The following is a 25640-nucleotide window of genomic DNA, read 5'->3' on the forward strand; positions in this document are numbered from 1 at the left end:
AGGCCTGGCAATAAGAAACTTTCCTTTAAGGGATTATTTCCATCTATAAATGATGTTGGATTATTGGCAGGCAGTGTTTGCTAGGACAAGCTGGTGAGACAGACTGAGGGATACAGTAGTACGTCATTAAATTTGAAATGAAAAGGGAATGGGACCACTTTTAGCATGTGTTTATGTTATCAATCCCCGATTAGTATACAGATATCAGGCTGGATCCAGAATTGTGCTCCTCAGAGTTTCAGTTGTGCTGAATCAAGGAGAAGTGGTCCTGCCAATTCCTCCTTCTATCTGCAGCCTCCTGTGACCCCTCTGAAAGACTATATGAAGGGCTTGGGCTCTGAGAGTTGCTTCATCTTGGTGGGGGTGGGGGTGCAGAACCTCTGCTGGATCCTGGTTCCATGTGCAAATGGAGTAAGACATTACATTCCCTGAGGGGCAAATTTGGCTCTATCCCATGTTACTTAGAGATCTTCTTCCCCATGAAGTATTTTCAGGCTGTTTTGTTGTCTTTTGTGGATTAGATACACGAATCAGGCAACTCGTTTTAAAAGGTGAATTGCTGCAGCAGCAAGTATTAAAAGCTAGACAGCTTTGCTCTGCTCTTAGGAATATCTCCAAACCTAAAGTGAACACCACATTTACACAACCAATGCAGCAATAACAAAAATCACAATATCATTATGAAAATATAAGGCAGAAAGATCTGAAAACAAGAGAGTGATTCTATTTCATAGAAGTTGTAAAAACAGAACAAGCAAAAATAACTAGTTGGTTTGGCAAAGAAAATCTTAAAACAGCATACCTCACTGGCAGACATGTTCTTCACCTGCTCTGGTTTTAGTTCTGTAAATTAAAGAAATAACTATCAAATGTGTTTTGAAAAAAATATCTCCCACCAGAAGTCCCAATATCTGAAACATCCCTATCTTAGTACTGGAAAGTGAAACACACTAAGTAATAATCAAATGAGATAAGGCATCAACAGCAATAACCTGGTTCCATTATTTTTTCAGTCCCGATCTGAAAAATTACTAAGGTTATATTGTAAAATTATTATTTCTAGGACAGTATTAAAATAAAAAGAAATGAATTTGTATTTTAAAGCTTCATTCTATTTATGTTTTTTTAGCATTTTAAAACTGGATACTAAGCTTAGTTTTGTTGAGAGATGCATCAGATGCTTTGGAATAAATTGTTAGTTCTAGAATGTATTTATACTTTTATAAAGGTCCCATTGCATTGTACTAGCTTCTGCCAACCTTGCAGTTCAAAAGCATATCAGAGCAAGTAGATAAATAGGTGTAAAGGTAAAAGACCCCTGGGCAGTTAAGTCCAGTCAAAGGCAACTATGGGGTTGCGGCTCTCATCTCGCTTCAGGCAAGGGAGCCGGCATTTGTCCACAGACAACTTTCTGGGTCATGCAACCAGCATGACTAAACTGCTTCTGGCACAATGGAACACCATGACAGAAACCAGAGCACATGGAAACACCGTTTACCTTCCCACCACAGCAGTACCTATTTATCTACTTCCACTGGCATGCTTTCAAACTGCTAGGTTGGCAGAAGCTGGGACAGAGCAAGGGGAGCTCATGTGTCACATGGATTCGAACTGCCGACCTTCCGATCAGCAAGTCCAAGAGGCTCAATGGTTTACTGCTGCGGTGGGAAGGTAAACATGTATCATGTAATCTCTTCATAGTGAATGGCACAATAAAAATCCTTGTCTAATACTATCCAGCTGTATTTTAAAAAATATTTGAAATCAGGGCTTTATCTAGCACAGCACAGAACAGAAAAGTGTTCATTGATCTCATTTTTTCATTAACAGGTAACCAAGCTTACCTCGTATAGGACCCAGTGCTGCATCTTTTGCTAATGCTGTCAAGTCACTCCCTGAGTATCCCTCTGTCATTCTTTGTAAAGAGAAAGTGAACACAATTTCAGTTTTTTCCTGTGGATAACTGCATTAAAGAAACTCAGCAAGTTTACAATATTTTAAGTCACTAGCTTGTAGCAAAGGCAGCCTGCTTTTTAAAAAAAACCTAAATAAAATGTTAATTTAAAATTAGTATTATATTGAATGTATAATGTTTCTGTAATGAAAGTTTAGCTTTAGTATCAAACTGTCAGTGGTGTTATGTTTGATGGATGCATCAAGTATTGATATTTACATAAACAGCTAAGGAAGGAAGACATCTGCATGACATACTCAAGAGAATTATTTATAGAATCCCTGCTGATGTGCAACAGCTGCAAATCCTACTACACATACACCAGCTGTAATGAACAACAAACAAAAAGTTACTCACCTAGCTAGCTGTGCCAGCTCTTTTTGGGTTAATGGATTTCCTTGCTTGCTCAAAAGATTTTTGAGTAAAAGCAGTCGTGTCTGTAAGGCACAATATTCACTATTTATAACTATACAAACAAGAAATCTTGTGTAAGTTAATGTTATAAAAATACTTAAAACAAGAGGCCTGCCAAAGACATAAACTGGCCAATACGATTATATCACATCTGTGCTTTTCTGCAGTGGGTGCTAGCTCATTTCTGGGTCCAGTCAAAGTGTTGGTTTGGCCTCAGTAAAAGCTCTCTGTATCATGAGTTTAGATTACCTGAAGGATTACCTCCTCCCATATATACCAATCCAGATTGTAAGGTTATCTGCCAGATGGAATTTAGGCAGAAAATGGGATAATAGTAGAGGAAGAAGGAAGCACTAGCTATTAAGAGGTTTGCAGGAGAAAAGGAACTAAAAATGAAAGAGGAATTGTTCAGCTTGGGCAGTAACACCTAACCACAGACCTTTCTCAAAGTTTGAACATATGGTGACAACATCTGATTAAGATTTTTCCTCCATATGACTTGAAATCCTTTTTACTGAAAGCTTAGATTTTCAAAAATGTGAAAAGACAAGCAGATTGTGAGCTGGAAGGATGTATTCTATGCTGTAAACTCTTTTATAAACCATGCTCACTGAAAATTCATGTTTGTAGCAATTATACAAAAGATTTAAATCTATCACAAATTTGCACCCAAAACAAGCAGTGAGGCAGTCTTGTGTAAAAAATGCAATCACAAGCTACATACCTCTTCATTTGGTAATGATACATACACTCGTTTGATGAATCGCCTGAAAACACAAATATTGATACAGAAAGTATGATTACGGAAGCATGGTATGTAAAAAGCCCATTTCTATATCATGCAAAAATTGAAGTGTAAACATCACACTCTGAGAGTATGAAAGAAGAATTTCTGTAGTAATACTAAAAATAGCTTAAAACTACACATGGATAATTTTAATAAATGCACTGTTTTAACAGATATATTTTTGGCTAAAATATGTCATATGACATTACAGAGGTGTTCAATAGCATCTGATGCCTGAAAAATGCAACTGTCTATTAAATGAAGCAGCCAGTAAGGGGGGGAGAAATCCTTTATTTTAGAAAGCTTATCATTTGTACATTGTTGTTTTAGCAAATCCAATACATAATGCCTGTACAGAGGGCAGTCAAGACTGACCTGTAGATCTCCCAGTCCTTATTATTATTCAGCCCAAATTGTGTCAATATTTTCTAACAGTAAATTTGTACTACCTACAGAGCTAAAGAGCTAGCTTCATCCCCATCACACTTCTGGCCCTCATTATCTCAGCTGTGCCATTTGATGTGTTAAGTCACCCTGAAAACAGTCCCATGCCCACAAGGAAAGTTGCTAATGAGGTAACATCATTCCCAGCCACCAATATTTAAATGCTAGCATTCAAGAAAAGGGCCCCAAAGGTATACAAAACAGATTTTAATAATCACATAGGTTGGATCCTATGATCACATGAACAAAGAATTATGCTCATGGAAGGGTCACTTTCTGCCCCTGCTACCAGAACAGGAGATTTTTGTCCATTTTATTGCCCTTCTACAGATCCACAAACCTGCTCTAGAGGACTGGGGTGACCCTGCAGAATATTTGGAAAACAGTATGGGATGTGGCATGGAAAGGAGGGATTTGGAGAGAAAAAATCACATCCTCTCATACATTAGCAGAAGCCATAGGACTTTCTGTAATTGGAAAGGCACCTTTAGATTTAACCCTATGCCTCATACATTTTCAAAGGAAAATTGTAAGATTGTTTTATTCCTATTAAAAACATTCCAAGCAGCTATGAAATATTTTCAATAATTCCCCTGTGTGATACCACATCTACAGTGCAGATTCCAATAATTCCGTGCACAAACACACCCTAAATTATTCTTTGAAATACTGGAACCCAACACATACCAAGTGAATGATCAAGAATACCTACTATGCCAACCCTCACTATGTACAGCTGTTAATAACACATGTTTTAAAGTACCTGAGAACAGCATCATCAAGCTCTTGTGGCCTGTTAGTTGCTCCCATTACAAGTATTCGGTCTTCTCCTGAAGACTGCACCTATTTTTTTCCAAAAAAAGGAAAGCTTAAATATTTAGAAATTGGAAATTAATACTGCCACAAAATAGTTACCTGAAAAAGCTTACAATGTTATAGATTGGTAAACTCTTAATTTTTTGCTAAGCAGTAACTTTGCTTAGTGTTCCATATTATAAAAATGCAAACAACTTCACTGGTTTTCATGACTTCATATTGCACCAGTTTACCAGCCACCACTTTGGACAACACTTGGAGTTCAGCAAAATAGGAAAAGTAAACAGTTCCCTTTTCCCCAATAAAATATTCCTTGTCCCTTCTCTATTTGCTCTTCAGGATTAAAAAGAACTAAGTATAAAAGGGATAATCCACAGTTTAAACACAACAAATCAGTATGCATTGATGTAGCTTCATACCAAAGCTAATACTTACACCATCAAACTCTATTAAAAATTCCGTTTTTAAACGTCTACTAGCATCATGTTCACCTTCTCTTCTTTCACATAAGAGACTATCCACTTCATCTAAAAATGAAAGTGGCAACATTATAACATTTCCTATAATAATATAACTGAATTAAGTAAAATAACTTGTATTTTATTCAAAATCTATTATTGAGAGCCATGAAGTTAATAACGTATTTGAGAACGAGCATGCATAAGTCTTTTTTTGTCTTCAGTACATCAATACCAGACTTTTTAATATATATTCACAGAGCAGCTTCCAATATAATATTGATAGTTCTGTAAACATCTTACTTACTTAAATTATAAAACAAATCCAATAAATGGACAATAGCTTATGATGAAGCTTTACCTGATCACAACATTAGGTTGCTTTACAAGTTAAAGTTTGAAGCTGCTTTACTTTGTTAAATACACAAATGCTAAAGTTTTACCTATAAAAATTATAGAAGGTTGAAGTTCTCTGGCTACTGCAAAAAGAGCACGAACTAGTTTCTCTCCTTCACCAACCTAAAAAGAATATAAGGCATCTACTTCAGAAAAACAGTTTGCTAATATGGTTCATTCACATCCTTTTCATTTATATTAAACAAGACCAAGACCAAATTTTGACACCAGCTCTGTGCTGGTACTTGCGATATATGTTATCTGCCTCCCTGAATAAAAACCTAAACTCGATGGTTTGGATCACAACACAATCAATTTAAGGAAGTTCACAGAAGGAAAACACCTGGCCTTTCCTGCTTTTGAATTCCTCAAAAAGCTTCTCTTGCAGCTCAGGAGGCCTTCCTGAAGTTTGTGGGTGGGGTATCCGCTTGGCAAGCAGAAATTACTTGTGCCAAAATTGGACAAAAGTCCATTTAGTTTGGGGGCAATGCCCCGCAACAGGCCCCCTTGCCACATCTCACATTGTTCAAGAGAATTTCCCCAACCTTTGTTGTTGTTTAGTCATTTAGTGGTGTCTGACTCTTCATGACCCCATGGACCAGAGCACGCCAGGCACTCCTGTCTTCCACTGCCTCCCACAGTTTGGTCAAACTCATGCTAGTAGCTTCGAGAACACTGTCCAACCATCTCATCCTCTATCGTCCTTCTCCTTGTGCCCTCAATCTTTCCCAACATCAAGGTATTTTCCAGGGAGTCTTTTCTTCTCATGAGGTGGCCAAAATATTGGAGCCTCAGCTTCACGATCTGTCCTTCCAGTGAGCACTCAGGGCTGATTTCCTTCAAAATGGATAGGTTTGATCTTCTGCAGTCCACGAGACTTATCAAGAGTCTCCTCCAGCACCATAATTCAAACGCATCAATTCTTCAGCGATCAGCCTTCTTTATGGTCCAGCTCTCACTTCCATACATCACTACTGGGAAAACCATAGCTTTAACTATACGGACCTTTGTTGGCAAGGTGATGTCTCTGCTTTTTAAGATGCTGTCTAGGTTTGTCATCGCTTTTCTCCCAAGAAGCAGGCGTATTTTAATTTTGTGACTGCTGTCACCATCTGCAGTGATCATGGAGCCCAAGAAAGTAAAATCTCTCGCTGCCTCCATTTCTTCTCCTAGTATTTGCCAGGAGGTGATGGGCCCAGTGGCCATGATCTTAGTTTTTTTGATGTTGAGCTTCAGACCATATTTTGTGCTCTCCTCTTTCACCCCCCAACCTTACAAAGATGATTTCTGGGGGTGTACGTAGCTGCAGGGGGAATGCACGTGAGAAACTTTCTTTCTGTGAACTTAGGATCCAAGCCAATAACTTTGTCATAGGTTTTAACAAGTTGCAGTGAAATTTAAGTGATTGCCTCTTCACATTTATTTAGAAATATGTGTTTATAGCAACTTTTCATTGCCAAATGCTCCTAAAAAGCCCATGTGCCAGTTACATTTTTTTGAGCCAAACCTACATTATCAAGAACCCCAGGTATTTTTCAAAAGTGTACAACTAGAATATACAACTGCTACTTACATATTTTGACGTTAGACTTGCAGCACTTATGTTAAAGAAAGTTGAATTTGATTCTGCAGCCACCGCTTTGGCCTTGAATAAGAGAAAATGCCAAGTGAGGACTACCGCATAAAAATTTTACAGTATTCTTACTAAATGTATAATAGTACAGTACAGTTATGGAAAATCCAAATAGTCTATCGTTGATTTAGCAATATATAGCATGTCATTCCCTAAAAGTGTGACATGTCTGCCAAGGTAGTCAGCTGAATTTTCAAATGCTTTATCTCTTCAAATTTATTCATAAAAACTGTATGCAGCTAATCTGAGGCTGTCAACCACTGCACAGTGAGATTCATATATAAACTATTAAAACAGGAATATGAACCAACTTCCTCTATTGGATTTGAGATAACATGAGTTTATGAAGCAAAATTTTCCACTTCATTTTTGTTTTATTCATAAAGTATTAGGAAATAAACAAAATAGTTTTACAAATCCCGATGTACCAAATGTGCTACACTAGAACACCACAATGCATCATCTTATACAAGCTTTTTTAAAAAAGAAAAGAAAAAAAGAAATGCCAATTTACTGAAAGCAGACCAAGAAAAGCACTGTTTTTTTCCATAAAGGTATACAGCTCATTCCTACTCTTAACTTAAAGAGAGTATTTGCATGTTAATACCAAGCACCAAATTCACTTAAACCATCTAAGGCCATCTCTTCAAACATAAGTTAATTTACCCACCCACTCCCACAAAGCTGTGATAGCCTAAGTAAAATAAGTGTAAGATGCAAGTTATCTGTACTTTCCTCATAAGATACTGTAAAATTCTCAGTATTCTTCAAAGCAGAGTGCAAACAGCCCAACATTAAAATACTCTCCTATTTCAAAGAGATTATTCAACACCTTTTTTCATAAAAAGAGAAAGCAAATGTGGAAGGTTCTCAAAAAGCTGAGCTGAACAACATGCTAGAGTGCAAAACAGATTTCTCACCAACATCGTCTTTCCATTTCCTGGTGGGCCAAACAACAACAATCCACGTGCAGGAGCCCTAAGCCCTGTAAACAGCTGAAAGAATAGCTTAGTTATACACTGTTTTGTGACTGTAAAAAAGCATAAGGTTATATGGAAACAGGCAGTATCTACACATACATTTAACACTGATTTTTCTTTAAAAGATGTAACTTTCAAAAAGACAGGTCATCCAGACCACTGGATTATATAATTATTTAGGGATGTGGGTGGTGCTGTGGTCTAAACCACAAAACCTAGGGTTTGCCGATCAGAAGGTCGGCGGTTCGAATCCCCGCGATGGGGTGAGCTCCCGTTGCTCGGTCCCTGCTTCCGCCAACCTAGCAGTTCGAAAGCACGTCAAAGTGCAAGTAGATAAATAGGTACCGCTCTGGCAGGAAGGTAAACGGCATTTTCATGCACTTCTCTGGTTTGCCAGAAGCGGCTTAGTCATGCTGGCCACATGACCTGGAAGCTGTACGCCGGCTCCCTCGGCCAATAAAGCGAGATGAGCGCCGCAACCCCAGAGTCGGCCACAACTGGACCTAATGGTCTGAGGTCCCTTTACCTTTACTACTTAGTATACATATTGCAATGCTATATATAGAACACATATTGGATCTAAGAAAGTCGGTTTATAAATATTTTAAATAAATGCTATGGACAAGAGGGCTACATGCAACTAGATAAGTTTCACTCCATTGAATAATTATTAACAACCATACTGGGTTACAATGAAGAATCATGATTTTTATTACACTTTTAAGGAAGAGATGCAAATAGAGCAAACTTTCTCTGGAAACAATCTTGATCCTTTTCTTGGTATATTATGTGAATTAATCCCAAACTGTAAATGAGCAGCATTAACATAAATAGCATACATCATTTATACACAGAACAGAAGGCTCTAAGGTGCAATATAAAAACTGATAGAAAACATATTGCTTACCTCAGGTCTAAGTGAAGGAAGAATAACAATTTCTTGCAGTGCCTGCTTAGCTAGCTCTTGCCCAGCAATATCATCAAATTTGACAGATGGCCCACTAACAGATACAGAATACCAATTAGTGCAACAATAGACATTTCATTGCTCTGAAGTACAGCTGGCTAGTTTTACACCACTACTGCCATTTAAGAAATCCATTAAAATTATGAAATTACCCACATTTATATTCAATGTTTCATTTCCTATAACCACACCTGCATGTTTTATTTAGACCCCCAAAACTAAATTCTGCTATCAACTCATACAGAAAAATTAATGTGTTTAATCTTAATTGCCCTATTAGGGGGAAAAACCCACTTTTCTTACATAGCAATCTAAAAAAATAACCCTGTCTTTATTAAAGACAACCACTGATGTTGCTTACCTGTCTACTATTTCATTGAGAATAAGATTAGCAAGATTACTATCCACGTTTCTAAAAACCTTCATGTCTTTCTTTTTTCGCACAGCAGTTGTAGGAGTAGAAGGTTTGTTGGCTCTATTATTTTTTGGAGTAGCCTGAAGAAACAATTTTTAAAAAAACATTTCAATATTGTTTGGGGGGAAAACACAAGGACAGCCCCCAGTTCCTTGGAATTTTGACTTTAAATCTGGAGGTTCCACTGCTACTATGGCTGACAGAGCTACACATCATGAATTTGTTTAATCCCCTTTTAGAGCCATCTCAAGTCAGTGGCAATCACCATATATTTTAATACGGATTTTCATAAATAAAGGAATCAATTTCCTGTACTCCATGCAAATGTAGAAACCTCTATCATGTTCCTTCCTCCTGTTAGTTGTTCTTTAAAAAAAAAAACTGAAGAGCTTCACACACTTTAGCATCCCTTTGTAGATCAGGGGTAGGCAAGCTAAGGCCCGGGGGCCGGATGCGGCCCAATCGCCTTCTCAATCCGGCCCATGGACGGTCCGGGAATCAGCGTGTTTTTACATGAGTAGAATGTGTCCTTTTATTTAAAATGCATCTCTGGGTTATTTGTGGGGCCTGCCTGGTGTTTTTACATAAGTAGAATGTGTGCTTTTATTTAAAGTGCATCTCTGGGTTATTTGTGGGGCACAGGAATTCGTTCATGTATTTTTTTCAAAATATAGTCCAGCCCCCCACAAGGTCTGAGGGACAGTGAAAAAGGTTGCTGACCCCTGGTAGAGATGCTCTAATCCCTTGATCGTTCAGGTGGCTTTTTCATTCTGAAATCCTTTGAGATGGAGTAATCAGGACTGTACATATATTCCAAATGCATCTGCACCAGAGATTTGTATGAAAGCAGAATGATACCGGCTGAATTAGTTTCAGTCCCTTTCCTAATCAACCCTTGTAAGAAATTTGCATTTATCATCACTGCCACACATTCTGTTGATTTTTGCATAGATTATCCACCACATTCTCAAGCTCTGTTTCCTGGTTATTCACCACCAGTTCAGACCAATCAACAAGTATGTTAGGATTTTTAGCTCATGCAACAATATTTTGGAGGTCTTGGACTCTTGAAAATTCTTACCAGGATATTCTATTTTGACAGTTATTTTAAGCATTCTCCTTAAGTACATGGAGAAAAATGAACATAGACTACAACAGGTGTAAGATTTTAAGAGTAATGGTGGAGAGGAAGTGGTTTGATAGTGACACAACATTTTACTATCCTGTAGCATCTTCTAATGAAACAAATTGTGCAGGTTTCTGACACACTTTAAACTGAGGAAAACCCAACCATCTTTTCAGAAAGATGATCAAGGACAGTCAACTGTATGGGCACCTGTTTTAGTTTCCTATTAGCAAGCAGTTGAATCACAAATGAAGCCACTGCGCACCTACATACCCTTGGAGCCATTTTGTGAAATGATTTCAAGCAGGCATAGCACTACCGGTTGCCTACTTCTAACACATGGTCTCAATCAAAAAAAGAGCTAGGACAGTAAAAGTAGCACTTTTCTTTAGAAACTCTTTTTGCAATTAAAGACTCTAAGCTTTGAAATAAAGCTCTCTGTTGCCATGTATTTCTTCAATTTTGAATGGTAATATTTCTGTTATGAAGACAAACTGGCAAGCAAGCAAGCAGCACATGGAGCCTACTGCCTTACCTTCTGAGTTGAAGCTGTGGGAACAGTTCCTTGTCTAGGTACAGAAAAATTGGATATTCCACTATAACTAGGTGTCCTTTGGTGCCCTGAAAGCCCCACAGATCCAGTTTTGGCCACTGATTTTGAACGAGGGAGTGAGTTACTCGTTTGAGTCAATGGGTCCTTCTTTTTTGGAACAGCTCCACTTTCTACAAAAAGAAAGACACAGATATGTCAATATAGGGTATACTCAAAACAACTAGTTGCACACCATCCTCTGTTTAAAAATAATGAGTGACATCTTGATCAAATGTATTGCTTTATAGCATTTTCTAAAGTGGAGGAGTCATATTCATATTTGTTTTACTAGTGATGTAAAAATTGCTTTTGCTTGGTAGAAAATTCCAGTAAGTCTACATTAATACCACTCCTGGACCACCATAAACTCAGATTAGTCAATCAAATTCTATTTAACTATTAGTTGTTTAAACACTACTGGACATGCAGCTGTCAACCATCACATTTAATACTACAGCAAATAAGTTTTCTGGTCTTTAGAATCCTACAAATACATTCATTCACTTGATACAGATGAACTGTAATTACCACTAGAATAATCATAATTGCTAGGCATCTACGTAGCACCTAGAATATTCAAAACTCTAAACCAACGTTACAATCCTTAATAAGAAATAGAAAAGTGTAAGGTAGGTTAGTATTATTATCCACATATTGTCAACGGAGGATGGCAAGACTGACCCACCTCATGAATTCATAGCAGAGACAATATCTGAACTGGGGACCGAGTCTCTTAATCAGTACATTATACCTGTATGAAGCAAAGTATCAACTCTGCAACATCTGAATGGTGTAAAGTTTTTAGAATAGGAAGAGGCAGCCAAAATTCTAGCTGGATATGGCTTATGTCAGCCAAGTCCAATATACATCCTGTGATTCATTTCTGGGAAACACAATGCCAACAATATCACAAGTAATCGACCCAACAGGGAAATTCTGAATGAAGATTATAGTTCATCTTTTACACTGATTGGCATATTATTTGAATTGTGTTACACTGCTGCATGTTTAACTGAAAATAATCCTGAAATTCAGTTGAAAAATAATTACGCCTATGCCACTACACTTTAGCTAACATATTTATTTTACGTGGCCTGACCAACATGATCCAGCATGCTTTATCTTTACCAAATCACATTTTTGTCACTTCAGTGTACTGTGTAAAAGTTGAAAGCGCAAAGAAGTAAAAACATATTGTAAATCTTAGAATGTCAGACGCACTCTCCACTTATTTTAAAACTTTGTACCATACTTCAGTTTGAAATTTCTAGGGCACTTCACAAAACATTAAGGACAATAAATAAAACAATGAACAATGAAGTAGTAACGGCAGCAAACATTAAGAAGTCAAAAGATAAAAAGAATTTTAAGTCTGGAAAACCAACAAATCTTTGTCTTGTGCATTATAGTCCTAGAAAAATAGGCACCAAGTAAAGATCTCTGAGGAGAGAATTTTATAAACTGGGCATCAGAATAAATAATATTCTCCTCTGTCACCACCATCTTCAACTTATCTGGCAAGGGTATCTGAAGGAGGGCCTCAAACATTCATATTAACACCTAAGTAGATTGATAAGGAAGGAGACAGGTCACAAGCTATGCAGGGCTTTGTACTGTGCTTGGAAACAGATCAGAAGCCAATGAAGTTCTTTTTAGGTATTAGCATTATATTCCTGATCCCAGCTAGTAACCTAACTGAACTTCAGAAGGCACTCCCAAATACAAAGCATTGCAGCTGTCTATTCTGGAAGCCGCCAAAGCACTGATAACTGTGGACAGGCTATTGTATCTTTTGTTAAATGAAAATATATCCTGTCCTACTTACTGCAGGAGCCCAAGGCTGCAAACATACCTACAATTCAAAAACATTCTAAAATGGTTAAAATAATCTAAAACCAGTTATAATTAAAAATATTGTTACATCCACTGATTTCAGGGTTGCTAAGAACAGTATTAAAGCTGGAACCATGAGTATTTCCCACCCAATAAATAAATCTGCAGAGTGGAGTGCACTCCCATTCAGAACTGGTTGACTACTGGTTCCCTAGACAAAACACCTTTTAACAGTAGATAAATCCTGACAAGACTGAGCTTCAGTTTGTTGGCAATCATTTGGTCCATTCATGATTCCAGTGGACAACTTTGCACTTCCACTACCTTGACTAAATCCATTGTCAAGGAGAGACAAGAGTGTATACACTGGAAACACCACACTACAAAACCTTGGATGACCACACCCAGCAGCTTCAAGTAAATGTGAAACAGAAGAGGGGAGAAAAAAGAACCCTGTAGGACCACATAACGAACATATATCCTATGGGATCCAACAGTGGTACCTGGAAGTGGCCCTTCAGCTAGAACGCCCTCCCACCAGATATCAAAGAGAACAACTACCAGACTTTTAGAAGACATCTGAAGGCAGCCCTGTTTAGGGAAGCTTTTAATGTTTGGTGCATTACTGTATTTTAATCATTTGTTGGAAGCCGCCCAAAGTGGCTGGGGAAGCCCAGCCAGATGGGCGGGATATAAATAAATAATAATAATAATAATAATAATAATAATAATTATTATTATTATTACTACTACTACTACTACTACTACTACTGTGATTTCAACTCTAAAATCAGGGAGTCTTTCCAAAAGGTGGCTGATTGAACCAATACTGCTGAGAGTTTGATTCAAGAGTAACTGGAATTTCTTGGCAACCAACCATCAAGCATTCTGCCCAAGGAGGAGAGTTGGGATTAACCAACAATTTTTATGGCTCTTGGGGTGCAGGGAGAGTTTCTTCAGAAGGAACCTCACAACTGTTATTTTCAAAGCAGCTGGAATCACTCCTTCTAGTAAATAGGTATACAGGCTACATGCAATAAGCCAAGAAGGGAACCAGTTAAGCAGGCTTGCAGTAGGCAGCACCTCTCCAACCCCCTTATCTACATCCTCATACCACAAAACTAGACTAGAAGGTACTCTAAGCATAAGAAGACCGAACTTCAAAACTAGTTGGATACCAACTCAGGACAGAACTTTGTCCTGGAAGCACACAGCAATATCACACCATGTTTCCAAGGATCTAGGATGTAAAAATGGCAGAGAACTCTTCATCACCATCACCGCCACAAAGACAACTTGATAAATCACTACCTGTGTTTGACTGGATTCACACTTGAGATTAACATGTGTTGTAAATTTTTCCTGCTTCACCTCATTGCCTGTAACTCACTGGTAAACCAGAGACCAGATTGGGTTATGTGAAGTGAGCAAAACTTCTTAGGAGTAATCCTTACTTAAGAGTACCTCCCAAATATGGTTAGGGAAGAGCAATTTTATTCTAAACTTTAACAGCTTTATGATGCAATTAGGAAGATATTACTGATTCTCAATCATCAGCACAGATTCAAATTATTTAGTAAAACAACTTGCATTAAACGGAACCAAACTATACTGTTCCTTCAAAAACTAATTAAAATTCATCTGATATCTGGCAATGCCTTAGTCAGACCACACTTGGAATACTGTGTCCAACTTAAGAAGGATGTTGACAAGCTGGAACGTGTGCAGAGGAGGACAACCAAGATGATCAAGAGTCCGGAAACTAAGCCTTATGAGGAGCGCTTGAGGGAGCTGGCTATATTTAGCTTGGAAAAGAGGAGACTGTAAGGAGATATGATAGCCATCTTCAAATATCTTAAGGGCTGTCACATGGAGGAGGGAGCATGCTTGTTTTCTCATGCTCTGGAGCAGACACCCCCAAACTCGGCCTTCCAGTTGTTTTGGGAGTACAACTCCCATCATCCCTAGCTAACAGGACCAGTGGTCAGGGATGATGGGAATTGTGATCCCAAAACGGCTGGAGGGCCGAGTTTGGGGGTGCCTGCTCTGGAGCGTAGAACTAGAACCAGTGGCTTCAAGTTGCAAGAAAGGAGATTCTGACTAAACAGTTGGAAAAACAGTAAGAGCTGTTCAGCAGTGAAACAGACTCTCATGAGAGATGGTGGACTCCCCTTCCTTGGAGCTTTTTAAGCAGAGGTTGGATGGCCATCTGTCATGGATGCTTTAGCTGAGATTCCTGCATGCAGGGGATTGGCCTAGATGACCCTTGGGATGTCTTCCAACTCTAAGATTTTATGATTCCATGGAAGCTCCAGCCGTGTACATGAGCTAAGCAAAAGTATATGAAAGGCGGGTAGTATTTCAAAGCCTCATTTAAGAATGGTTAACGAGAATGAAGAGAGTATTTATGCCCTAAAAGTAACAGGCAGATTTTAAAAAAAACAACTGAGGAAACCCCTTCCACCTCAAACCTCTGGGGATTCTCATCTAAAATACCAAATTTCTAAAGCAAAAATATTAAGTCACCATGCTTATGTTTTAGCTTAGTTGTGCTTTCAACAATATTTGCATCTGTTCATTTGAAAGCATTTGTCTTACAGTGAAAATAACTGAGATGACCGATTAGCTAGTATGCAGAGAAGCTACCCTACTAACAAAATTACAAAACTAACAATGAACATTTCACAATCTGCTGTTTTAAGTTCACTTTCCCTTTTTAGTGCATACTTTCAGAATGTCAGGTTACAATCCTTCCCCCAAAATATGACATCAAGCAACTATCACATATAGTTCTCCTAGTTAACAACACAATTAACATTCACATATGTGCAGCCTTTTACAGTAATTCTAGGCATACTTTCTAACATCAAGCAGCAAAAGAGCAATGACCAATAATAAAAAGTAGAATATAACTAATGGGAAGTGTATTCAAATATTGTTTTGGTTGATGTTAATATAAAATAGAATTCAAAACAATCCAGTTATATAGTTTTGCCTTATATCACTTTGTAGCAGCCTCTAAAATCTCCCAGCTTTTTTTCCTGATACGATATTTCACAAAATGCAGGGGTTTTTTTTTTTCAAACTGTTAAAACAGCATTTTAAAAGCATGTGATTTTTAACAATTAACGATTTGCCTTAGGAACCATTTCATTCAGGATGTGGTGAACTTTAAAGTACAAGGAAAGGAGTTCAACAAGAGCAATGTTAACACAATTTTGAGGACAGAACGCACTACAGAAACCTTTCAGTAGAAAAGCATTTTAAATATTGTTTAGGAGCAGGCAATTTAGCACTGCATATTTTCTTTGTTACATAATATATACTGAGACATCCCCCTAATTATTTAGGTGCTGGTAAAACCAAACCCACCTGACTGGAGATGTCCATTGCGGCATACCAGGTTAGTATTGTCACTACAGATTTCCATTTGCAGCTTGGGAATTTGCTTAACTGCCTGCATCTTCTCTATGCAACAAAACAGAAGGGTGGGGAAGGACAAATAAAAAACAAAAAATGAACCCATGGAAGTTACGTACACTAAATCACACAAAAAATGACTTTGCCTTTGATTGACTTGAAATGGATTAAAGTTAGAAAGCATGTGTCTTATGTTTGCTATATTATGAAGCTACAAGAACATCTAAAAGATGATATACTATTATGAAAAGGTTGTGAATTACAGTCAATAACCAAGTTAGTCAGAAATCACAATGTAAAAGATTGATGGGAATCTTTTCAATGCTGTATGCACAGGTATCTCTATCCATGGGAAAAAGAAGGTTTTAGGTGAGAGAGCTTGTAACCAGTTGCAAGCCAGATCTTATCTTTATAGTACACTTTATTGGCAAAGGTTTGTGTATAATTACCACTTCATATTTAACAGCTGATGCTTGCTTCAGCAGATTACATCACATCAGACAATTCTTCAATTAATAAGGTTGAGCAAGAATCATCTTTTCTGATCAAATTAGCATCTTCAAATTTCAACACTATATTACTAAATATCAAATATCCTAAAGGGAAAATGGATTCTTAAAGAGGTGTAGCATTATTGTACAATGAGCAGATTTGGGGTAAACTGATGAAGTCTTTCTGCCACTTCTAAAGTATGATGTGTGCTTGAGAAATATTCCAAGAAATTATACTGCTTCAATTCCAACGCTCCAGCCCTTATGACAATCATTATTTGTCATCTTTCTGACGTAACATAGTTTCTCTTGTATTAAACAGCCTCTTGAACTTGACTCGTCATAACACCCTGCAGCATTCACACACTTAACTTATTTGGAGTTCTTAACACTAATTGGTTTTAGAAAGAGGGGTCAACACCCATTTTATTTAACAAAAGAAAGGTTGGGTGCAGGGTTGCCATTCTGCAGATGGAAGTGATTGTGATTTAGCAGAAGCTTATCCTGGAATAAAGATGGCTATTTTCTACTATCCCCCTTCCCCCTGCAGCCCTCAGTGCCACTGTCCATTGTTGCAGAGGGGCCTGCAGCCACTGATATCAGCTTTTAAGAGGGCAACACAAGAAAGGAGAAACTGACAAAAATAATCTTCCCCTTCTCTGTTCCTCTAGCCGAGTTTCACATGATCAAAAATCCATTGCATGCAAGTTTGAATCCAACCCACACAGAAAAGAAAAACAGCCACTGTCAAAAAGCAACCGTTTTCAATGCAGTTTTGGCTCACAAAATGCATTCTTCAATTACATATGAAGAGCCTGCTGGATCAGGCCAAGTACACTGTACGGTATTTGTGTTGTTATCCAGTTGTCTTTAGATCAAAAGGTGACCCCAGTTGATGATTTTATCATACGTCAAGAGACAAAGTGGCACGATAAGAGGCCTAGAGCCAAACATAAGGCCAGTTATTTCTAACACTTGTCAAATTTAGTTACATGCCTCCTTGAGTTTTTGTTCCAACATAGGGACACGGGTGGTGCTGTGGTCTAAACCACTGAGCCTTGGGCTTGCCGTTCAAAAGGTCACTGGTTTGAATCCCCTCGACGGGGTGAGCTCCCGTTATTCAGTCCCAGCTCCTGCCAACCTAGCAGTTCGAAAGCACGCCAAAAGTGCAAGTAGATTAATAGGTATTTAGCGGGAAGGTAAATGGCATTTCCGTGAGCTGCTCTGGTGTCAGTGTTCCGTTGCACCAGGAGCGGCTTAGTCATGCTGGCCACATGACCCGGACAAACTGTCTGCGGAGCGGACAAACGCTGGCTCCCTTGGCCTATAAAGCGAGATGAGCGCCGCAAGCCCAGTCGTTCGCGGCTGGACTTAACGGTCAGGGGTCCCTTTACCCTTTACCTAGGACTTATGGAAACGGCTATGTCTTGTTGATGGAGGGTGAAGATGTTGAGAGATTTCACCTGCATGCTCTAAACTATTTTTATTTTAAAATGCTTGTGTGATGCTTTTCCAGGCAAAGACTATCAAAAGAGATTTACAACCAATAAAAACTACAAGCATTAAAATCAAGAATAAAGATCACAGATAAATACAAACTCAGAATTTTAGTATCACAAAAACATTCCAGCTTCCTTAAGTGAATGGAACAAAAAGTTATCCAGGGAAGGCAATTTGAAACAAATGAATATTTTGAAACATTCTGAAAAGCTGACCACCACAGCTCTACTTGGACAGAGGTCCAAACTGTGGAGCCACAAAAGACTCCCTCTCTGTCTCCTAGTCATTCACATAATAGATCTAGGAGGTGAATACATCAAGGGGTCCTCTAACTGAGATATCTGTGCATGGGCAGGATGGTATGGTGCATGTAGCCTTTTAAGTAACTTGGGCCCAAATCATTTGGAACTTTCAAGGCTAAAACCAGCACTTCGAATTGTGCCTGGAGACATATTAGGAGCCAGTGTCATTAATGAATACAAGTGTAATTGAAGCTGACTGCCATACACCCATCAGAACTCTGGTGGTTATGTTTTGAAGCAGCTGAAGTTTCTGGACTATATTTAAAGATGGCCCCACATACAGTGCATTACAATATTAATCTAGTCTAGATGTGACCACAGCATGGATCAGATCTGTGGCTAGGTCTGTCAGCTGCAGAAAGGGCTCTACTTAGTGTACCAGCCAAAGTCGATAAAATACACTCCTGGATACAAATGCTACCTGGGCTCCCCAGTCAGTACTGAAGCCAGGAGAACTTGGGTCTTTTAACAGCAACAGTGGGGAGACTTTGTTGCATGGGCTTTATTTGGCCCACAAGGCCTTTTCCGCCAAACCATGCCCACCTGTCCCACACTTGATACCATATGCAATGCCAGGCAACTAAAGACACAGCTTCAAAGGAACAATGGGGAGCTTAAAATGCACTCCTGAGTGTTCCTTGGCAAGCAGCACCCATTCTCAGCACCAACTGACACTTTCAGTGAGGTTGTCCTTTCACATGTGTGGTTTGGATTCAAATCACATCTGCAAACTGACAGATTCAAAAGGGCTTGTTATCAGTGCCAATCAGATGATTAATGCTGAAAGTGAGCTCCTCTGTTGTCACCTTAATTGATAATGACATCAGGTGACTTTAAAAGTAGGTGGTCCCTCCCAGCCCCCCAAAAATAACTCAAGTGAGTTAGTTCTTGATCTTTGGGCTGGGGGTGGGGGTGGGGATTCATTCCATTCCAGGGAACAATGTTACCCTGTCCAGTGCTAGTTGTAATCCTCCTTCTGAAGCCAGGAATCTCCAACCAACAGCACCTCTGTCTTGCCTGGATTTAACCTCAGTTCATCAGTCCCACCAATGCCTTCAAGAACTGGTTTAGGGTTTCAATAGCCTCAATTACATCAGAAGATGGCAACAAAACACACAGCTGCATGTTGTCAGCATACTGATGACACTGCAACCACATCTTTGGATACCTTCCCCCAGAAGTTTCATGTAGATATTAAAAAAAACATGGAACAACAATACAGAGCCCTATGCTACCCCACAAATGAAAAAACCACTATGAAGCCATTATTAGCCCCCCAACTAAATGTGGTTTCTTTCCATAATTGCACCAAGTTTCAAACAGATTTCTGCTGCTTATAAACAATGCATGTTAAGTATTACAGTCTATGACAAAATTATCTATGCAATGGCAATGACTCACCTAAAGCCTTATTAACAATAAATGCTACAATAAAAATTATTTTAAAATTATAGTTTTTCCATAAAACAATACATAAATAAAACAAATAATTATCAGATTGACTTTTAAGCTACAGGCATATGCATGCTAACATGTGATCTAAATCCTATCCATTAAATGTAGGGAGACTACTGAATACAGTGGTGCCTCGCAAGACAAAATTAATCGTTCTGCGAGTTTTTTCGTTCTACGAGTTTTTTCGTCTTGCGAAGCACCGCTGTGTATCGACGGTTTCCCATAGGAATGCATTGGCGGCTTAAAAAAAAAGGCATAGGGAAAATCCCATAGGGAAATCCGTCTTGCGAAGCAACTCAGAAAACGGAAAACTCTTTCGTCTTGCGAGTTTTTCGTCTTCCGAGGCATTCGTCTTGCGAGGTACCACTGTATGCAGTATATGCATAAGATTGGGCTACTATCTGGCCTAAGACTTACTGCAAGGGATGACCATGTTAAGTCTGCTGCAGCAAAACAAAGCAGTGTCCTATGGCACCTTAAGGACTCAGTTGCTTCTGTACTTTTGCCAAGTACCAGCAGGACTAATAAATTACTTGAAGCCCTCATCTCAAGAAGAAAGAAGCAAGATTAATTTGGAGCGTTCCAGAAAAAACAGAGTTACATTTAAACTATGTTGTGGGGAAGAAAGATCTCCTTCCTCCGGTGAATGAAACCCTGAGTAGGACTGGAAACCCACTGGTGAGGGGGAGAGAATGGAAGGGCAGGTGGGAGGGGCAAGAGGTACAGCTATAGCTCAGGAAGACTGATACTTAAGCCAGACTTCTCATACCTAAAAGCTTGTGTTAACAGAGTACATACTATAGCTATATGATGTTAATTTTAAGTTTTTACTATGCTCTATTGAAAACAAGTTGTATGTCATGGCCATGGAATATGATTAGATTTTTTTTTAGTGTGACTCAGTCATCAGCTCTAAAGCTTTACTTAAGTTCTTACATCCAACACTCATTACTGCAATTTAGGAATGTGACATGCAGCAAGTTGCATGCATCTCTTATACTAAGAGCAGTCTCAGGAGGCTGCTGGTTTGAGTGGAGGTATGCCAGGAGGTGAGTAGGCAGCTTAACATATGGCATGTATCCATTTTTCTGCCCAGTTAGTTGCAGCAGGAGTGGTTGGGTTTTAAGTAGAAAAACAGTCTGTAGGGGAAGGGTTAAGCAGCCTCTTTCAATGCCATTGTTCCACACAAACTTGCATCCTCCTAAGGCTGAAGAAGAAGAAGAGGAGTTTGGATTTGATATCCCGCTTTATCACTACCCTGAGGAGTCTCAAAGCGGCTAACATTCTCCTTTCCCTTCCTCCCCCACAACAAACACTCTGTGAGGTGAGTGGGGCTGAGAGACTTCAGAGAAGTGTGACTGGCCCAAGGTCACCCAACAGCTGCATGTGGAGGAGCGGGGAAGCGAAGCCGGTTCACCAGATTACAAGTCTACTGCTTTTAACCACTACACCACACTGGCCCCTGGTTTCTTACACAGACTGTCTAGTTTGGTCCTTTATGCTTTTTACTTGATATAAGAATGACAAACTGTGAATTCACTCAGATTTACTAAAAGAGACCTTTTAAAATGTTTATTTTAGGTGCAACATGGATTTACTTCCACCTGGGTGTACCAAATAAATTCTCTAGTTCAGAGAGCCAACTGAACTCCAGAACTCTAGTTCTTCATCTTCATAGTCTTGAGCCTGTTTTTCTCACAGCCCCTTTAAATCCTTCCCCCTAAAAGACCCCGGCTCTGCCAATATTCCTGTATCTGTGTCACAGTGGTTCTATGCAGTTAAAATCCACTACCGAGATACCCCTTTCAAAAATTAAAAAGCCAGATTAATAAATGTTTCTTAAATATATGCATTGTGTAACTATCATTTCCCATTTTCCAAAATAAAAATATTAAGTAATACCTAACAGCTGCAAACGGTCCTTGGCCATTGCCAAATTTGTCATCATTTTAGACTGGAGACGGCGAGCTCGATCACAATGATCTCCTTAAAAAGAAAGTTAAATATTCAGATTCAAGCATAAGTACAACAGCAATGCTTGTCCCACTCTATAGCAAAAAAGGGAAGTAAATATTAAAATTACAACTTACTTAAAATATCCATGCATCTAGAAGTAACTGACATAGCAAAAAAAACAACAAAAAACGATGCTCTGCATAGATATGTAACATTAGAACAAGTCTGTGCATGCTTTTCTCTCTTCGGGGACATTTGCACAAATGAGGAAAATATGCAAATGAACACAGTAGTAAGAACGTGTTCAGACTAGCTGTATTTTCCCATTACATGTGCAATTAGCCTGCTCCCTGTTCATATTTTCTATTCCCTGCCATTATTTCAAAATGCTGATATGGAACTAGCAGTAGTATTAGGTCTCTTTCTGACAAGTAATATGTCAGATTTCTAAACTGATGAAAAAACCATTCTAAAGGAACATGAAGTGCAACCATTTGGATTGATTTTAGCCCCAAGAATCTCTAAACAACAACAAAAACTTCTAAGATATTAATAAATGCTAACTAGTTGCCATTCCACATTTACATTACAATTTTAGTATACTTGTTTTGCCAATTTACAGATAGGATGCCTTCTTACATCAAAATTAAGTGTGTATTTAAAGCTTTCAACTTGCTTTTAAAAGCAACACCAAAAATGTTAGTGCCAAGGTAGCAAGATTCACTTGAGCCAAAGAATCTGACTGAATTTTATTCCCATCCCCTCTGAAAAGAGAACATGAACCATCAACAGAGATACTTTGTAGAACCACAACTGTGACAAACAAAAATGAAATCCAGGTTATCTGTTCAAAATACAAATTCAACTAAGAAACAAGTGGTAGATAATATAAACTATCCAAAAAAAAGAGTGAACCATTAGCACGTGAACCCATTATTATTACTATTATTTCTTTAATTTATATACCATCCTATACCCACATGTCTCAGGGTGGTTCAGAGTTATCTGGAAGGCATAAGTGCCAACTTGCTGGGGCCCTGGCTAACCGAGCACCCACAAAATTGCCCATGAAGGGTCTGGGCACCCACAAATGTCGGTGCCAGGGCCATGCTTACTGCATGGCACCCATGGTCATGGAGCCAAGGCGGCACTCCTGCTGGAAGGATTTTTATTCTTGAATTATGTCAAATTTCTGTATGTACTCCATTCTTTCAAAGAAGTAACTAGCAACAGACAGGATGATGGCATGGTGGGGTTAAAAGCACCTGGGCACCACAGAATGCCTTCATCAGACTTTTAAGTCATGATAAAACTTATTTCTAAGTTCTGACATGAAAGACGCAGTGTTTTGAGCTTGTTTCCTTATGGGCAAGCTGTTATTTGTGTTGGTTAGGCCTGCAGTTTCTAAAGAAAAGGTTTGCAATTGTGCTGATCTAAATCACACATGTAGCCCTCCAGATGTTGTTGGACTCCAACTCCCATAGGCCTCACAGCTATGACCAATGGCCAAGGATGCTGGAAACTTCAGTCCAGCAACCTCTGATTAATTCCATTTAAAAGTATGGTTCTGATTGTCTATGATCAATCCTAAATATTTGTTGTATCCCATTATGAATTCAGTATTATTCAACATGAACTGGAACAGAATCAGTTTAGGATCTGACTTTATTGGCCTGAACCAGAATTAATTCAGTACAATTTTAATGGCAGATGGTTTTTTTGGTTATTATTTAGAAAATTTAATGAGTATCGGTTTGAGTATTTCCAAAAAAGAGATTTTATTTCAAGTACAATTAGCTGTCAGCAATTAAGGAAGTGTATTGCATTCAACAACTCTGGCCTTGTTCACACATCACATTCAAACATAAACTAAGGTTTAGTTGTTTTTTTATAAACATATTTGTCTACCTCAATTTTGTGAAAAATACCAAAGCCATCTGCAACAATTATAATACAATAAAAACCACATAAACACTTAAAACAGATCACCAGCTGACTACTATGGGAAATGTTTCTTAATTGTCTGCATAAGCCTTACGGCAAAGAAAAAATTTCAGCAAACATTTGAAAGTTAACATGAATGCTACTCCTCTGCCACTCCTGCTGCATTGCAAGGAAACAAGCTGTGGTCTGGTGGCTAACATATTTTAAACAAAGTCTGTAGTTTTTGCTCCAAACAAGCCCCAACCATAATGCTAAACTAGACCATGGCTTGTTTCCTGGCAGTGTGGCAGCAGCAGGAGCAAACAACCAGTGATTAACCTCAAGGAAACCCAAAATCCATGGTAATATGGCTCAAGGTCAGAGGAAAAAACTTAACCATGAAAACCTTTTTTAAAAAAATTCTGAAAAAAGAAGATTTACTAGGTTTTCTTTGCCAATTTCAATTGCTCCTTCTGTTTATTCATTTAAATTTAGGATCAAAATAAGCTCACAGTTTCAGAGACACAAGGTTGGCCTACCTTGACCAGTAACTAGCACAGCTATTCCTTTTTCCAGTTCTTCAATCCCCTTTCTGTACCATTCAACAGCTTGTTCCTTTTGTCCTGCTGAGAAAAAGTTGGTGGCATACTTTCCGTTATGAAGAATGGTCAGAACTACAGACACTGTATAGAGCCTAAGGAAGTTATTTGAAGATGGCTACCAGTATGCACATTCAGACTTCTGTTTTCTCTTCTCCATCCTCCAGCTCCAAACAACCCAAATCTGCTCAACCCTCTGGAACAGATTTTGAGGCTTGTGGGGGCCCACAGGGGGTAACTGCTCCACACTATATTGGATCTCAACCCAGTATTAAAGCTTGTTCAGAAAGCAACCCAATAACAATATGTGCAGAAAAGTCAGTTACACATCAAGAGTTGTTATGGGATTGATGAAATACAGAACGTTCATATTGTGCTTTTGATTGCTTGCAGCCTGACAAGTAAATCAAAAGTATCCCCATATGCAGATGGAAAGCTAAGGTATACAGATAGTGGTCTGACTAACGCTATCTAGGAAGTTCATGACTGAAGTGACAGGTGACCTCAGACTTTCAGGTTCAGAACTCACCTTGACATTATGCTACTCTGACTGCCTTCACATTCCAATTTTATTTGTTTTAAAGAAACAAAGTGTCAATAAAGTATTTAGATAGAAAAATGAGAATCTGGATCACAAGAGAATGTGAGAAGTCAATGAATTCACAGTGCCTTGCTTTTAATATCAGATTACACAAGAGCACACAATCAAAGTCTGAAAGTTACCCGATTCAATCCCACACATAAATGCTGGATCATCCACACATCAGCTGCTACAAGTAAATCCATACACTCCAGACCTCAACAGGCTATGGTTATCTCAGGTGAACTATAAAAAGCACCTTAAAAGCAAGGAGCTCCAGACAGCTCACATTAGCAAGTAAATCCACATGCTAGAGGGAGAAAAGCACAGCCAAGCAGGGCAATTACCATTCAATATGTGAGAATTTCTTTCAGTTCAGATCCTGAACAGATCAAACCACATTAATATGTTGACACAGTTTGAAATACAGTCCATGAAGTTTTGCTGTAATTTTTTTGCATGTGAAGAATCAGAGTGTTATACTAGAAGTCAGTCATGAAGCTTACTACATGACCCCAGCTCCCCCACTGTCTCAGCCTAACCTATCCTAAACCTACCACAAATTATGCAGTTGAGCTTCCCACATTTGGGGAAATCGC

The 25640-nt window shown here is 38.6% G+C and overlaps 1 protein-coding gene across 5 annotated transcripts in view; it reads right to left on the bottom strand.

Annotated features, from left to right (window-relative positions):
• The window catches only part of SPAST (spastin), a 34489-nt gene that overhangs the window by 4992 nt on the left and 3857 nt on the right, over positions 1 to 25640 (bottom strand). For 2 of the 5 annotated variants that reach the window (XR_014509154.1, XM_083432199.1), the window contains exons 2-16: positions 24402 to 24488; positions 21886 to 21969; positions 16188 to 16283; positions 10926 to 11113; positions 9211 to 9344; positions 8790 to 8883; positions 7823 to 7897; positions 6843 to 6914; positions 5317 to 5392; positions 4851 to 4942; positions 4363 to 4442; positions 3093 to 3135; positions 2312 to 2391; positions 1845 to 1915; positions 803 to 843 (exon numbers count right to left, since the gene is read on the bottom strand). Coding sequence is in view for 4 of the 5 variants with exons in the window: in XM_083432199.1 (XP_083288325.1) it covers positions 803 to 843; positions 1845 to 1915; positions 2312 to 2391; positions 3093 to 3135; positions 4363 to 4442; positions 4851 to 4942; positions 5317 to 5392; positions 6843 to 6914; positions 7823 to 7897; positions 8790 to 8883; positions 9211 to 9344; positions 10926 to 11113; positions 16188 to 16283; positions 21886 to 21969; positions 24402 to 24488 (1313 nt within the window). In the remaining variant the exon portion in view is untranslated. The remainder of the gene's footprint in view (positions 1 to 802; positions 844 to 1844; positions 1916 to 2311; positions 2392 to 3092; positions 3136 to 4362; positions 4443 to 4850; positions 4943 to 5316; positions 5393 to 6842; positions 6915 to 7822; positions 7898 to 8789; positions 8884 to 9210; positions 9345 to 10925; positions 11114 to 16187; positions 16284 to 21885; positions 21970 to 24401; positions 24489 to 25640) is intronic. The other 3 variants (XM_083432200.1, XM_083432202.1, XM_083432201.1) reach the window with 3 other exon arrangements.

This window comes from Podarcis tiliguerta, assembly GCF_965153285.1.
Source record: "Podarcis tiliguerta genome assembly, chromosome: 3".
NCBI classification, from domain to species: Eukaryota; Metazoa; Chordata; class Lepidosauria; order Squamata; family Lacertidae; genus Podarcis; species Podarcis tiliguerta.